The sequence below is a fragment of the Scyliorhinus torazame genome, chromosome 16 (genome assembly GCF_047496885.1).
Source record: "Scyliorhinus torazame isolate Kashiwa2021f chromosome 16, sScyTor2.1, whole genome shotgun sequence".
NCBI lineage: Eukaryota > Metazoa > Chordata > Chondrichthyes > Carcharhiniformes > Scyliorhinidae > Scyliorhinus > Scyliorhinus torazame.
Window position 1 is genome coordinate 127,344,356 of NC_092722.1, and position 15,727 is coordinate 127,360,082.

General features: G+C 49.5%; 1 protein-coding gene across 7 annotated transcripts in view; it reads left to right on the forward strand.

Moving 5' to 3' along the window:
• The window catches only part of pcgf5b (polycomb group ring finger 5b), a 340,525-nt gene that overhangs the window by 236,561 nt on the left and 88,237 nt on the right, over positions 1-15,727 (forward strand). For all 7 annotated transcript variants that reach the window (XM_072479025.1, XM_072479026.1, XM_072479031.1 and 4 more), the window contains one exon: positions 12,309-12,364. In XM_072479025.1, coding sequence (XP_072335126.1) covers positions 12,309-12,364 — 56 coding nt within the window. The remainder of the gene's footprint in view (positions 1-12,308; positions 12,365-15,727) is intronic.

A 15,727-nucleotide genomic window follows, 5' to 3' on the forward strand; every position in this document is an offset into this window, starting at 1 on the left:
TTGGTCTACCTGTGCGCTGGCACACGTACCTCAGGATAGGGCATCTGGGGGCTCGTTGAGTTTGCCAGGGCGATACTTAATCTCGTAGTTATAGGTGGAGAGTTCGATTCTCCACCGCAAGATTTAGTCATTTTTGATCTTGCCCCGCTGCGTGTTGTTGAACATGAAGGCTACTGACCGTTGGTCAGTGAGGAGAGTGAATCTCCTACCGGCCAGGTAATGTCTCCAATGTCGCACAGCCTCAACAATAGCCTGGGCCTCCTTTTTGACAGATGAGTGCCGAATTTCGGAGGCATGGAGGGTGCGGGAAAAGAATGCCACGGGCCTGCCTGCCTGGTTGAGGGTGGCGGCAAGGGCGACGTCCGATGCGTCGCTTTCTATTTGGAAAGGAAATGTTTCGTCTACAGCGTGCATTGTGGCCTTGGCAATATCAGCTCTGATCTGGGCGAAGGCCTGTTGGGCCTCTGCTATCAGGGGGAAATGAGTGGACTGTATGAGTGGCCGGGCCTTGTCTGCATAGTTTGGGACCACTGAGCGTAATACGAGAAGAACCCCAAGCAGCGTTTGAGAGCCTTGGGGCAATGGTGGAGGGGAAGCTCCATGAGGGGGCGCATGCGGTCGGGATCGGGCCCCAGAACTCCGTTCTGGACCACGTAGCCGAGGATGGCTAAGCGGTTTGTACGGAACACACACTTCTCCTTGTTGTACGTGAGGTTGAGGAGAGTGGCGGTGCGGCGAAATTTAGCGAGGTTGGCGTCGTGGTCCTGCTGATCATGGCCGCAGATGGTCACATTGTCTCGGTACGGAAACGTGGCCCGCAAGCCGAAACGGTCGACCATTTGGTCCATCACCCTTTGGAAGACCGAAACCCCATTGGTGACGCCGAAGGGGACCCTAAGGAAGTGATATAGCCGGCCGTCTGCCTCAAAGGCCGTGTATGGCCGGTCCGATGAGGTGCTGGTGGTAAGTGGATTTCAGGTCCACCGTTGAGAAGACCCGGTACTGTGCAATCTGGCTAACCATGTCAGATATGCGTGGGATGGGGTACGCGTCGAGTTGCGTGCACCTGTTGATGGTCTGGCTGTAGTCCACGGCCATTCGATTTTTCTCCCCAGACTTAACCACTACCACTTGAGCTCTCCAGGGGCTGTTGCTGACCTCGATGATTCCCTCCTGAAGCAACCGCTGGACCTCAGACCTGATGAAGGCCTTATCCTGGGTGCTGTACCGTCTGCTCCTGGTGGCGACGGGTTTGCAATCTGGAGTTAGATTGGCAAAGAGGGAAGCAGGATCGACCTTTAGGGTCGCGAGGCCTCACACAGTGAGGGGTGGTAAGGGTCCGCCGAATTTAAGGGTCAGGCTCTGGAGGTTGCACTGAAAATCCAGGCCAAGGATAAGTGCAGCGCAGAGGTTAGGGAGGACGTAGAGGTGAAAACCGTGGAACTCTACGCCTTGGACTGTGAGCATGACCGTGCAGTACCCCCGGATAGCTACGCGATGGGATCCGGAGGCCAGGGAGATACTTTTTTAAAAAGATATATATTTTATTCAAAATTTTGTGGCCAAACATAACAGTACATAGTTTTTCTTTTGAACAACAACAAAGCAATATAAATAACCGTGGCCAATTTTAAACAAATAAATAAATAATATATAAACAGAAACATAAACAAAACTGAGTGGCAACTGCCTTGTCAAAAATAGTTACTCTTCAAAGATACAATCCAACAATCCAATATACATTACCTATAACAAGTGTCTATACATATACAATGACATCCCTGAGAGTCCGTCCGGTTCCTCCCTCCCTGGCACACGAGAACGATGAGTTTACCCTATGTAGGGCGTCAGCCCACAGCCCCTCCTCAATCTCCTCCCCCAGCTCTTCTTCCCATTTCCCTTTCAGCTCATCTACCATGATCTCCCCCTCGTCCCTCATTTCCCTATATATATCCGACACCTTACCATCCCCCACCCATGTCTCTGAGATCACTCTATCCTGCACCCCCTGCGTCGGGAGCTGCGGGAATTCCCTCACCTGTTGCCTCGCAAAAGCCCTCAGTTGCATATACCGAAATGCATTCCCTTGGGGCAACCCATATTTTTCCGTCAGTGCACCCAGACTCGCAAACGTCCCATCTACGAACAGATCTCTCAATTGTACTACCCCAGCTCTTTGCCAGGGAGATACTTTGATTGGTAGGGTGTACCTTAAGGGAGCAGCGCCTTACCGTATTTGGATGTCCAAAGCTCTTGGTGCTTCCAGAGTCCAGTAGGCAGGAGGTCACGTGGCCGTTGACTTTCACGCTGGTGGATGCATTGGTCAGAGTGTGTGGTCTGGACTGGTCGATTACCATGGATGCGAGTTGTGGTTGATCATCGGGTAGTGAGGCGGCTGCAGTGTCGGGGTCCTGAAACGCTGTTGGTCTCCGTGTGCTGCGGGGTGGACAAGATGGCGGCGCCCGGAGGTCCTGGGGGTCACAAAATGGCGGCACCCATGGAACGCACGTTGCAGGGGTGGAGCAAGATGGCGGCGCCCATGAAACGCACGTGTTGTACGGGGGAGAAGATGGCGGTGCCCATTGCTCGCACATGGCCTGGGGAGGAGGGGAGGATAGTGCCGCCCAATGTCTGTTACTGGGGGTGGGGTGGGGGCTGCCGCTGAGCGGGCCTGGTGCGGGGGAGAAGATGGCGGCGCCCATTGCTCGCACATGGCCTTGGTAGGAGAGGAAGATAGCGGTGCCCATTGTCTGTGACTGTGGGAGGTGGGGGCGAAAGCTGCCGCTGAGCAGACCTGGCACACCGCTGCGTAGTGGCCCTTCTTCCTGCAGGCCTTACAAAGGGCAGCGCAGGCCGGGCAGCGTTGGCAGGAGTGTCTTTGTTGGCCGCAAAAATAGCATCGGGGCCCCCCGGAGATCACTGGCTGGCGTGTAGCGCAGGCGTACTGGGTGGGTAGCACCCCCGCGGGGACGGCTGCCTGTGGGGCCCATGAAGTGCAGGAGGAGTGGGCCGCGCGGTTGGGGGCGTAGGACTGTACATTGCGCAGGGTGACCGTCATGGAAAACGCTAGTGTTTTAATCTCTGCGAGGTCGCGCGTGGCCCCTTCTAGGAGCCGCTGCCTGATAACATCGGACCCAATCCCAGTTACAAAAGTGTCCCGCATAAGGAGATCTGAGTGCTCCTTAGCAGTAACGTCCTGGCAGTCACAGTCCCGAACTAGTGGGATCAGGGCCCTCCAGAAGTCCTCGTTTGACTCACCAGGTAGTTGAGTACGCGTTGCGAGCGCGTGTCTGGCGAAGAGCGTGTTCGTCTTCTGCTCATAACTCTCTTTGAGTCGAGTCATAGCGTCAGCGTAATTGGGCGCATCCTGGATCAGCGGGAAGACTTTAGAGTTGAGTCCGGAGTACAAGATTTGAATCTTCTGAGCCTCTGGAACAGGGGTCGGCGCCGCGTTGATATACGCTTCAAAACAAGCTAGCCAGTGCTGGAAGTCCTTTCCGGCGTCGCTTGCGTGTGGATCCAGCTGCAGGCGATCTGGTTTAATCCGGAGGTCCATCTTCTGAATCTGATACTAATAAATTGAGGCACGATCAATTTGGCTGGAGACGAAGTTGAATTCAAACTGAGGCTTTATTCGTATCTGAAGTGTGGCCTCCTACAGCAGCTGACGAAATGGCTGCAAGCTGAAGGCCACGCATATTTATAACCCGGCTCCTGGGCGGAGCTAGCATGCAGGGGCCCAGGTGAACCTGTAGTGCAGGTTCTACCGTCCAACCCTTAATATAGGAAGACAGTGGTTTAGCACACAGGTTAAAGTCCAACAGGTTTGTTTGGAGTCACTAGCTTTCGTAGCGCAGCTCGTTCACCAGGTGACGGCGTGACACATGTTCACTCATCTGATGAAGGAGCTGCGCTTCAAAAGCTGGTGACTCCAAACAAATCTGTTGGACTTTAATCTGGTGTTGTAAGACTTCTTGCTGAGCCTACCCCAATCCAACGCAGGCATCTCCATATCATATATACTGCTCAGTAGTACTCCGTACAAAGTATGTGTAAAAATATATATATATGCCAATTCCTACTCAACCTCTTAAACCTTGAATGAAGCTTTCTGCAAAACACTCTCACAACTTTGCAACATTTTCTTAGCTTTACATGCATGCCCATTGTGCATTGGACACATTTTCTAATTGCGTGTTAAAATTTAAACATTTGTTATGTTAGTGTGAGTAGTGGTGAAACAACAAAGCAGGCGCCAAAAAGAATGTAGCTGCATGGCACATGTTCAGCTACTAACAAATATGTTGGGATACACAAACATTTTCCAGCTTCTCAATAGTCGGTCTCCGCCTGTAGGACAAGGCAATGCTCAGAATAAGGTTCTAAATCTGCATGGGAAGAGGATCTGTAGCTTGAACCCCTTAAGCCCCTTAGAAGAGGCCGCCTCCAGAAATCAGGACTTAAGTAGCAGTGAAGCCAAAGCCTTCCTCAGGCTCAGGTCTATAGAACCAACCGTTGGCTGTTAATATTTCTCACCTACTGACTCAGCAGAACTCGCTCATGCCAAACCATGTGTCGCCTTGAAGTACAGTTTACAAATAACATTCTAACAAATTTTCTGTTTCTATGCAAGATGTGTCAGCAAGTTAAGGGGAGTCCATAACTTCCAGCTGTGTAGGAATGTTCAAGTGAATTGTGTGGAAACTCCAGCACCATCGGCAAACAGGGCCCTTAGAGGCAGAGTTTCCTGACAGCAGGAATATCTTTTGTGGATCCTTACCTACTTGGTCTTGAGGCCTTGGGCCTCTTCAACATGACAAGGCTTGTATGGTGTCGTGTTGGGTGCTCCGATACATAAACGGACCAACACGGTGTAGATGGTACAACTCTGTTTTATTATTCTGTACAATAATAACGATTAACTTCTGGCTGTGGTTCATACTTTACCAGCTAACCTGTGGACCCAGCCCTAGCACTATCTTAGTAAGGCACTCAGCACATGGTGTATGTCTGAGTGGCACGCTGTGAGCTCTGTGCTCTGAGCTACCTCCTGGTAGAATGAGCGGGAACTGTGGTGTTCCCTGTTTTATAGTGCGTGTGCTCTCACTGGTGATTGGCTGTGATGTGTGTGTATTGGTTGGTCCATCTACCTGTCCATCAGTGTGTGTGTGTGATTGCACCATGATATGTTAATGTGGATATCATGACATCCCCCCTTTTCACAAAGATATGTGCCTACATGGTAATAAATATTGGTGTGTACTGAGTGCAGATGAGTATGTGTGTGCAATATTTACAACATGTACATGAGGCCAAACTATATACGTAGGAAGGTGTCAGGTGCAACAGAGCAACGAGGTTGTACCACGAACAAAACAAATGCAATCATCAAATATCGAAAGAGAACTCCTGGAACGACAAGAAAGAAACACGTTAACAGTATTGCACAAGAATGCAGTGAGTTCAATGTGCAAACAGGCTCATAAATCCAGTCTATTAGGTGGGCGACAAATTTGGGTTGACCGCCTCAAGGGTGGGTTAGGATCCACCGGCTGAGGAATGGGCCTGGCCACGGGCGAGAGAGGAATAGGCAGAGTGGCAGGAAGCTCCACAAAGTCGACATCAGGGACAGCAAGAGGGCGTGGCACCGGTGCATGATCAGGTAGCGAGCGCGGGAGCAGCCGAAGGGCCCGCCGATTACGCCGGCGAATGGAGCCATCAGGCATGCGAACCATGAACAAACGGGGAGCCACGCGGCCGAGAACCTCGGCGGTTGCCGACCAGCCACCCTCCGGTAGGTGTATGCGGACGTTGTCTCCAAGCGCCAGGGCAGGAAGATCAGTTGCCCGAGTGTCATGTGCCACCTTCTGCTGAGCACGCTGCTGTCGCATCCTTTGCAGTACTGGAGCATGGTCGGGTTTAGGAACATGAATGGACGGCACAGTGGTCCTGAGGGTGCGACCCATCAACAGCTGGGCTGGCGAGAGGCCTGTGGACAGTGGGGCCAAGCGATAGGCCAGCAGGGCTAAACAGAAGTCAGATCCGGCATCAGCAGCCTTGCAGCGGAGCCGCTTCACGATATGGACTCCCTTTTCCGCCTTGCCACTCGACTGGGGATGCAAAGGGCTGGACGGCACGTGTGTGAAGCCGTATGAAGCGGCAAAAGAAGACCATTCTTGGCTCGCAAAACAGGGCCCGTTTGTCGGACATGACGGTGAGCGGAATTCCATGGCGAGCGAAGGTTTCTTTACATGCTCTGATGACAGCTGATGATATCAAGTCGTGCAGGCGTATGACCTCCGGATAATTGGAAAAATAGTCAATTATTATGACGTAGTCCCTGCCGAGCGCATGAAAGTAGTCCACACCCATCTTCGCCCAGGGTGAAGTTACCAACTCATGGGACTGAAGTGTCTCAGTGGGTTGTGCCGGCTGAAACCTTTGGCAGGTTGGCGATGTCGTCGCTGATGCCCGGCCAGTACACAGCTTCTCGGGCCCTCCGCCTGCACTTCTCAACCCCGAGATGGCCTTCGTGCAATTGTTCGAGGACAAGCCGGTGCATGCTGAGTGGGACCACAATCCAGTCCAACTTTAGGAGGATACCATCAATGACGGCCAAGTTATCCCGGACTTTGTAACGTCCAACGCACTGCCCCTTGAGCCACTCTTCCGTCATGTGGCGCATCACACGTTGTAGAAGGGGGTCAGCCGCAGTCTCCCGGCGAATGTGGGCCAGACGTGCATCAGTAGCCGGCAGATTGGCCGATGTGAAGGCTACTTGTGCGTTAACCTGACAAACGAATCCCTCCGATTCGGGCGGTGTGCTCACTGCTCTGGAAAGGACATCCACGATGATGAGGTCCTTTCCCGGGGTGTAGACAAGTTGGAAGTCGTACCTCCGGAGCTTGAGCAGAATGCGCTGGAGGCGAGGGGTCATATCGTTGAGTTCCTTCTGGATGATTCCAACCAGGGGGCGATGGTCGGTCTCCACAGTAAACTGCGGAAGACCATACACATAATCGTGGAATTTGTCGATGCCAGTCAACAAACCCAGGCACTCCTTTTCAATCTGCGCATAGCGTTGTTCAGTGGGGGTCATGGCCCGCGAGGCATAGGCGACCGGGGTCCATGATGCAGTGTCGTCCCGTTGCAGGAGTACCGCCCCAATGCTGGACTGGCTGGCATCAGTCGAGATCTTTGTGTCCCGCGTAGTGTCGAAGAACGCCAATACCGGGTCAGTGGTGAGCTTGATCTTGAGCTCTTCCCATTCCTTCTGGTGTGCGGGCAGCCACTGGAATTCCGTTGTCTTCTTGACCAGGTGGCAAAGAGCCATTGTGTGCGAGGCAAGGTTGGGAATAAACTTCCCCAGGAAGTTGACCATGCCGAGAAAGCGTAGCACTGCCTTCTTGTCTGCCGGCTGCGGCATGGCTGCGATAGCTGCCACTTTGTCGGCATCCGGACGCACCCATGACCGAGATATGTGGTCCCCCAGAAACTTTAACTCAATTTGGCCAAAAGAGCACTTGGCTCGGTTGAGGCGCAGGCCATGATCTCGTATCCGTGCAAAGACACGCTGGAGACGACTGATGTGCTCCTGTGGTGTGGTGGACCAGATGATTATGTCATCAACATATACTCGTACACCTTCGATGCCCTCCATCATCTGTTCCATGATGCGATGAAACACCTCGGATGCCGAGATGATACCAAACGGCATCCTATTGTAGCAGTATCTGCCAAAGGGAGTGTTGAAAGTGCACAGCTTCCTGCTGGACTGATCCAGTTGAATCTGCCAAAAACACTTTGAGGCATCAAACTTGGTGAAAATTTTAGCTCGGGCCATTTCGCTCGTGCTTTCTTCCCGTTTGGGTATGGGGTAGTGTTCCCTCATGATGTTATTGTTCAGGTCTTTCGGGTCGATGCAGATCCGGAGCTTGCCGGAGGACTTTTTTACGCACACCATGGACCTGACCCATGGCGTTGACTCCGTGACCCGGGAAAACACTCCTTGGTCCTGCAGGTCCTGCAGCTGCTGCTTGAGGCGGTCCTTGAGTGGTGTTGGGACTCTACGAGGTGCGTGAATGACCGGGGTGGCATCTGGTTTGAGCCATATTCTGTAAGTGTAGGGCAGTGTGCCCATGCCCTCGAAAACCTCCTGGTTGTGGGCAAGGAGCGAGTTGAGCTGCGCCCTAAAGTCCGCATCCGGGAAGCCAGACGTGCCTTCTGGAGACAGAGTGTGTACCCGCTGAACGAGGCGGAAGATCTTGCATGCCTGTGCGCCTAACAGAGATTCCTTCGAGGATCCAACTATCTCAAAGGACAGTGTGGCTGTGTATGAATTGTGTGCAACCTCGAGCTGGCAGGACCCCATGGCCGGGATAACGTACCCGTTGTAATCAACCAGCTGACAGTGGGATGGCCAGATCGGTGGTTTAACCTTCAAGGTGTGGAAGGCTGACCATGCAATGAGATTGGCGGAGGCACCAGTGTCTAAGCGGAATGTGATTGGTGATCGGTTGACCGTTAGGGTGGCACACCATTCATCGCCCTGATTAATGCTGTGCAATGGCATCGACTGGTGGGTCCTACTTGGGGACATCCGGTTCCTGTCTATTACCGCAACTCGGAAGGGTTCTCGGTCGTCGGTATCACCGGTCTGCACGTTGTCAGGGTATGACTCGGTGTATGAGGGCTGAATGGCCCGCACGTCCCTGCGAGGCTGGCGGAATTGCGGAGATTTGGCAGGTTGAGCTGCTCGACAGCAGGTAGCGTAGTGGCCCATCCTGCCACAGCGGAGGCATTGTCGCGTTTTGGCTGGACATTGCCGCTTTAAGTGTGCAGATCCACAGTTGCCGCACGTCGTGACATCATGGCGTTCATCACTGCACATTTACACTATGCAGTTTCCCGAAAAGGATATTCTCGGCACAATATATGTCTCCATGAGCATCCATCTCAACTTGTATATTTTTCTGAAGCAGTTTTCAGAAGAGGTAATTTAGCATCAAAAATATTATAATTGAACTTAAAACATACTTTGGAAGACACTTTATTTAATGATCGTAATGGGAAAATGCATATGGCATATGCAATACATATGTATAGGTATTGAAAGTAGCACACCTATGATTTTGTATCAGAATAAGGTAGCTCACAATACCCGTGTGCAGGCAGGCATGAGAGGATAATTGCGTTCTCTTAAACTCAGGTGAAACTCCATGGGCGGGATTCTCTGACCCAGGGGCCGGGTCAGAGAATTGTCAGGCTGTGCGCGATTCACACGACGCCGCCCCGATGACGGTCCACCGATTCTCCAGTTACCGCAGAATCAGCGCCATTGGCGCTGGTCGGGGGCCGCTCTGCGCGGGCCCCCGGCGATTCTCAGCGCAGGATGGGCCAGGTGGCTGCCGAGATAGGCCGAGTCCCGCTGGCTCCGTTCACATGTGGTCTTACCCAGCGGGACATCGGTGTCCATCCTGCAGGGGGCGGCCTGGTGGGGGAAAGGGAGATCTGACCCCAGAGGGGGGCTTCCACAGTGGCCTGGCCCGCGATCGGGGCCTACCAATCGGCAGGCCAGCCTCTCCTGGTGGGGGCCTCTTTTACTCCGTGCCGGCCCCTGTAGCTCTCCGCCATGTTGCGTCAGGGCCGGCGCGGAGAAGGAAGCTACCGCTCATGCGCGAGTTCGCGCCGGTCGCAGCGCGCATGCCGCGGTCCCTCTTTGACGCCAGCATTGGCAGCTGGAGCTGCGTGAGTTGCTCCAGTGCCGTGCTGGCCCCCTGTAGGGCTCAGGCTCGCTGCTCCTGGGGCTTGTTGACACCGTCGTAAAACGCGATAGCGTTTATGACGGTGTCAACACTTAGCCTCAGGATCAGAAACTCCCGCCCACATGTGTTTACCCCATTGTACCACCGCTCGAAAAGTTTGTTACAGCTATTTGTTAATAGTTGACAAGCATGTTTATTGTTTGGCGCCAAATTTCACATGAAACTGCACTAGACACTGGGCAGGATTCTCCCGTCTGCCCGCGTGTTTCTCAGCCACATGCCGTTCGCTGGCAGTGGGATTTTATCTTCCTGCCGATTGTCAATGGGATTTCTCATTGTAACCACCCCATGCCGCCACGAAACCTGCCAGCGAGAAAATTGAATCGCAGCGACCGGATAGTTCTGGCCAAATGAGTTGGTGATGGTATCAGACAGAAATAGGAGAAATCGCACATTGCTGGTAAAATGCAGCAGGCCAAGCCCCACCTGCCAGCTTATCCAGTGGGCGAAGGCAATCCTTCTCATTTCATTCATGTGGTGAATATGAAATTACCTCGAGAATAACTTAGTTGCAAGCTACTTTCAGGACTCTCTCTGGCAGCTGTTTGGAAATAACCTAAATCAAGATTGAGGTTTAAAAAATTAAGAGTTTAAAGTTGACCAAGGAACCAGTTAATATTTTCACATACCTGAGAATGGTTTTACCTCTCTGACTCAACAGTCCTTCCAGTTATGTAAAAGATGAGTTAAAACGGATAGCATTTATTTAAAGCCAATGTATTAATTTATTTCTTGGAAGGTTTTACCCAAATCTTTAAATACTTCTGTTACTATCTTAACTTTTCAAAAGATAATAAGTTAGATTTCTTTCCAGATCAAAAATGCTTTTGCACCAATTTAATGTTATTTTTAATTTTGAGCTGCTCAGTGCCTAACTAGAAAATTCCACAAGGAAGGGACTTTTGTAGCTCACTTGTAGCTTTATCACTTGTGAGTAATATGGTTCTTCCATTTGTTTCGCTTTATAAAAGACTTCATATTTATTTATCCAATTACTGATTAGCGAAGCCTGTCTTTAACTCCTTTTGTGCTGTTGGAGGGAGGGAGAAAAGTGTATATGGGAGGAATTGTGTCATCCTGAAGGTGAGACTGATTAATCTCACCGACCAATGTGACATGGTTGAGTTTGTATTTTATGCCCTCACTGTGAACGTTGACAATGGTTTGATAAGTAATGTGACCAGACATGTCCAGAATGGATTGGAAGATTCTTCAGCAATACCTTTGATTGGCATCAAGGCTTGATGGAATTTTACAAAATAATATTTAATATGATGGCAATCATGGTTCTTGAGAAAATATAATTCAATAAATATACAATACATTTTCCCGAATGTAATGATAATTATTTTAATTTTGATATTGAGATGCAAACGTCATTTCTGACAGGTGCTAGTGCAGGCACTCTTACAGGATTAGAGAATGAACTAGTGGGTGCAAAAAATAAGAAGGCCCCATAGATATACAGCAGAAGAGACATATACATGTGCAAAGATGTAAGACAGGAAAAGGTCAGCTGGTCAGTCTAACCTCTCCAATACAAGTTGTGATGTTGTTGTGCATCAAGTCAAGAGACCTCATTCCCCTTAAGAATTATGTAGTCACCTGAGAACAGCAAAACATCAGCTTCATCACAGAAACATGTGTACTATATAATGGAGCAACTTGTCCAAACTCCTGCGAAGGAACCTTCCAAACCCACAATCTCTACCACCTGGCATGAGAAGGGTGGCATATGCGTGGAAACACTATCACCCTCCAAGCCACACACCATCCTGACTTGGTTTTATATCGCCATTCCTTCGCTGTCAAAATCCTGGAACTTCCTTGCTAACAGCATCAGCACCACATGGACTGCAGCGATTCAAGATGGTGGGTGGCTCACCACCGCCTTCGCAAAGACAATTAGGGATAGACAATAAATGCTGGCCTAGCCAGTAACACCTGCATCCGATGAAAATATTTTTTTAAATATGATTTTTGACAAAACAAAATAATCTCTTTCATGATATAATAATGGATTATACCATGAATATAATCCAATACATGCAGATCAGCATGTGAAATGAGCTACTTTCTGATTTATGGGCATTGTCTACTCCTTTGCTCAGAAGCACATAAACATAGATTTATTACAAAATGAAGTCACAGAGTAAAGGTCAATAGATGGAAAAGTGTGTTCCTCCTCTCCTCCTTACTCTAGAAACTGAAAAACCCTTGTCTTGAACTTTGCTGTCTCCAAAACTGTATAAAGAATTAGCACGTTTGTCAAATATGCAATGCAGCTCAATGCCTATCCAGTCAAAGTAGAGTTGTGTGTCCTGGTACAGGTCAGATACATGCACATAAAGGGAGGAATATTAGGCCTATTGTCTATTCCTTTTAACTGAATTACTGAGCATGATAATTTCTCATTAACTTTGGGATTGACCAATTTGAATGTCTTTGGAGCCAACGGTGATGTTTTCTGAATTTGTTTTCAAGGTTGGACAATACGCTAGAAGAAATTATATTTAAACTGGTGCCTGGTCTTAAAGAAAGTAAGTGGATCAGGCTCATTTTTTATTGTTCAGTTTAATGTTTAATAGACTCAGCCCTATTAAAAACTGTTAAATACTTAATTAGTTAAAGGGTCAAACTTTACATAACCCGACAAATAGAAGTCCTTCTGAAAATTTAATTTTGCACAATTGTTAGTCATGTTTTTAATACCAGCATTAATAGTGTCAACTGATGGCCATTTCGAAGTATGTTGGGTAGACAATGGTTCGTTTGGATTTTGGTTCAGCTTCTCTAATGAATATCCCATCAGTCAATCCAGTTAATAAATACTTTCCAAAGGATTTTTGTAGTTAATATATATTTCTTGCTTTCACTAGCACACAACATACATGCCCCTATTCTTACCTGAGCATGCAGTCACAGAATCAGAGAATTTTAATGGCACAGAAGCAGGTCATTCAGCCCATCGTGCCTGCACCGGCTTGCCAAGCAAGTATCATGACAGTGCCATTCCCTTGCCTTTTCTCCATACCCCTGCACATTGTTTCTATTCAAGTAGAAATCTAATGGCCTCTTGAATGCCTCGATTGGACCTGCCTCCACCATACCTCCAGGCAGTGCATTCCAGACTACTCACTGTGTGAAAACGTTTTCTCTCACATCACATTTGCTTTGTTTGCAAATTACTTTAAATCTGTGCCCTCCCATTCTTGATCCTTTTACAAGGGGGAACAGTTTCTCACTATCTACCCTGTCCCGCCCCCTCATGATTTTGATCATCACGATCAAATCTTCCTGAGCCTTTTTTTCTCCAAGGCGAACAGTTTTTTTTAGCTGCTGCTAATATTGTATTGCATATTGGGAAAGGCACAGGATTGGGACTCTTTTCTTTTTTATTCATTTACGGGATGTGGGCTTCACTGGTTAGGCCAGCATTTCTTGCCCATCCCTAGTTGCCCTTCTGAAGGTGGTGGTGAGTTGCCTTCTTGAACCACTACAGTCCTTCCTTGTTGACTTTTTGCAATCTTTTCCGCAGAGATGAAATTGACTTTGCTCAGTTCTCCCTTGAAGGCACAGCTAAGCTTGGGAGTTGACTGTTGAGGAGTAATTCGTGCAAACCCATGCCACACCACTCAAAGTCAAATCTCCCAGGGTTGGCAGTGCCGTCAACTACAGCACCACTCCAAAAATGTGTTTTGTCAGTTATAATTTGTTAGTCATAAATAGTTTCTATGCAAATTGTGATTTAACTCTATTGTTGGCGAAATGTTAAAGGAAGATTTGCAACATTGAATTGAATGTGGTTGGGTTGTGTTACTGTGCCATGCACAGTCTGTTTTTTGAACAGTTATACTGCTTTCTATTTCAGAAATTCAGGCCAACAACATCCATTTAGAAATAAAAATATAGGAGTAATGGTCACATTCTTGATTTTTTTCTGTGGATGTGAAAATCATTGATTTTTTTTAAATGTATCTTATTCCAAACATATTCAAAAGTACAAAAACATAAATAAATCAGATGATATTCTCCACACGTCAGTTCATAGTTTGTGCAGATTTTTCACCCCCCCCCACAGCGATGAACAATTCCTCAAACATGGTCATGAACAGTTCCCACATATCTCAAAGCCCTCCGCTGATCCTGCCAATTCAAACTTGATCTTTTCCAGCCAGAGAAAGTCATGGAAGTCCCCCAGCCAGGTCGCCACTCCCAGTGGCGTTGTCGACCATCATTCCAAGAGAATCCTTCATTGGGCAACAAGAGAGGCGAAGGCCACAACGTCAGCCTTCCACCCCTCCATCAGCTCCAGCATTTCCGACACCCCAAAAATCACTACCATAGGGTCCTGCCCGACCTCTACCCCCACAAACTTTGATAACGTCCCAAACACTCCCTCCGAGTATCCAACTTCTCAGCCCCAAAACAGATGCGCGTGATTAGCTGGTCCTTGCCCACACTTCTCAAACTTGTCTGCCACCCGGAAGAACCCACTCATCCGCACCCGAGTCATATGGTGCATATGTCCAACCTTAAACTGTATCAAACTCACCCTCGCACTCGAGGAGGTCGAATTCACTCAACACTCCCCATCCTATCTCCCCTCCCCTCCAGCTCCTCCTCCCATTTCTCCTTAATCCTCACCAACTTGGCTCTCCCTTGCTCCCCCAGCCATCCGTATATATCAGCAATCCTACACACCCCTTCCACATCCGGGAGGAGCACTCCAACATGGTATACTCCAGCAGCTTAGGAAACCATCTCCATGCCTTCTGTGCAAACTCCCTCACTTGCATATACCTGAACTCACTTCCCGTCGGCAACTCCACCCTCTCCCTCATCTCTTCCAGACTTGCAAACCTCTCCTCCAGATATAAATCCCTCGCCCTCACCAGCCCCACCTCTCTCCACCTCCTATACATGCCATCCATCTCCCCCAGCTTAAACCCGTGGTTCCCACACAGTGGTGTTAGCACTGACATCCCCTCCATCCTAAAGTGCCTCCTCAACTGGTTCCACACTCTAATCGTGGATTGTACCTCCAAATGCACCTTGTACCTCCTTGATGCCCGTGGAAGAGCCGCTGTCACCATGGCCCTTAGGCTGGACCCCTACAGGAGTCCTCCTCCATCCTCAGCCACTCTAACTCCTCTCCTTCCCACCACCACCTCATCTTCTCTGCATTTCTTGCCCAGTAGTAACAGTTTTGGTAACACCAACCCCCATTTCTGCCTCTGCCTCTGTAGCAGGGCCCTCTTCACCTGAGGTACCTTTCCCCACCCATATAAACTCCGAAATCGCTACATCCAGTTCCGTAAAAAGGCCTTCGGAACGAAGATCAGGACGGTTTGGAATACAAACGAAAACCTTGGCAGAACGTTCATTTTTACCACCTGGACCCTCCCCGCCAATGACAGGTGTATCGTATCCAATCTCCTAAAGTCCTCTCTAACCTCCTCCACCAACTTTGTCAGGTTCCATTTGTGCATCATCACCCACTCCCCCGTCACCTGAACCCCCAAGTTTCTAAACCTGTCCCTGGCAACACTAAATGGCAACAACCCAAGATTGGCTCCCCAACCCGCTTCATTCACCGGAAACACCTCACTCTTTCCAACATTCAGCTTGTAGCCCGAGAAGGCCGAACCTCTCTAGTATGTCCATAATTCTCCCCATACTCTCCAAAGGGTCCGACACCAACAGCAGCAGTTTGTCTGCGTACAGCGACACCCAGTGTTCCCTACTCTCCCTCACAGTCCCCTACCATTCTACTGACCCCCTAAGGGCCATCGCCAAGGGCTCTATCAGCAGCGGGAATAGCAGCAGCGCCAGCGGACACCCCTGGCTCGTTCCCCGAAAGTGCCTCTTCAACTGATTCCACACCTTATCGTGAACTGCAT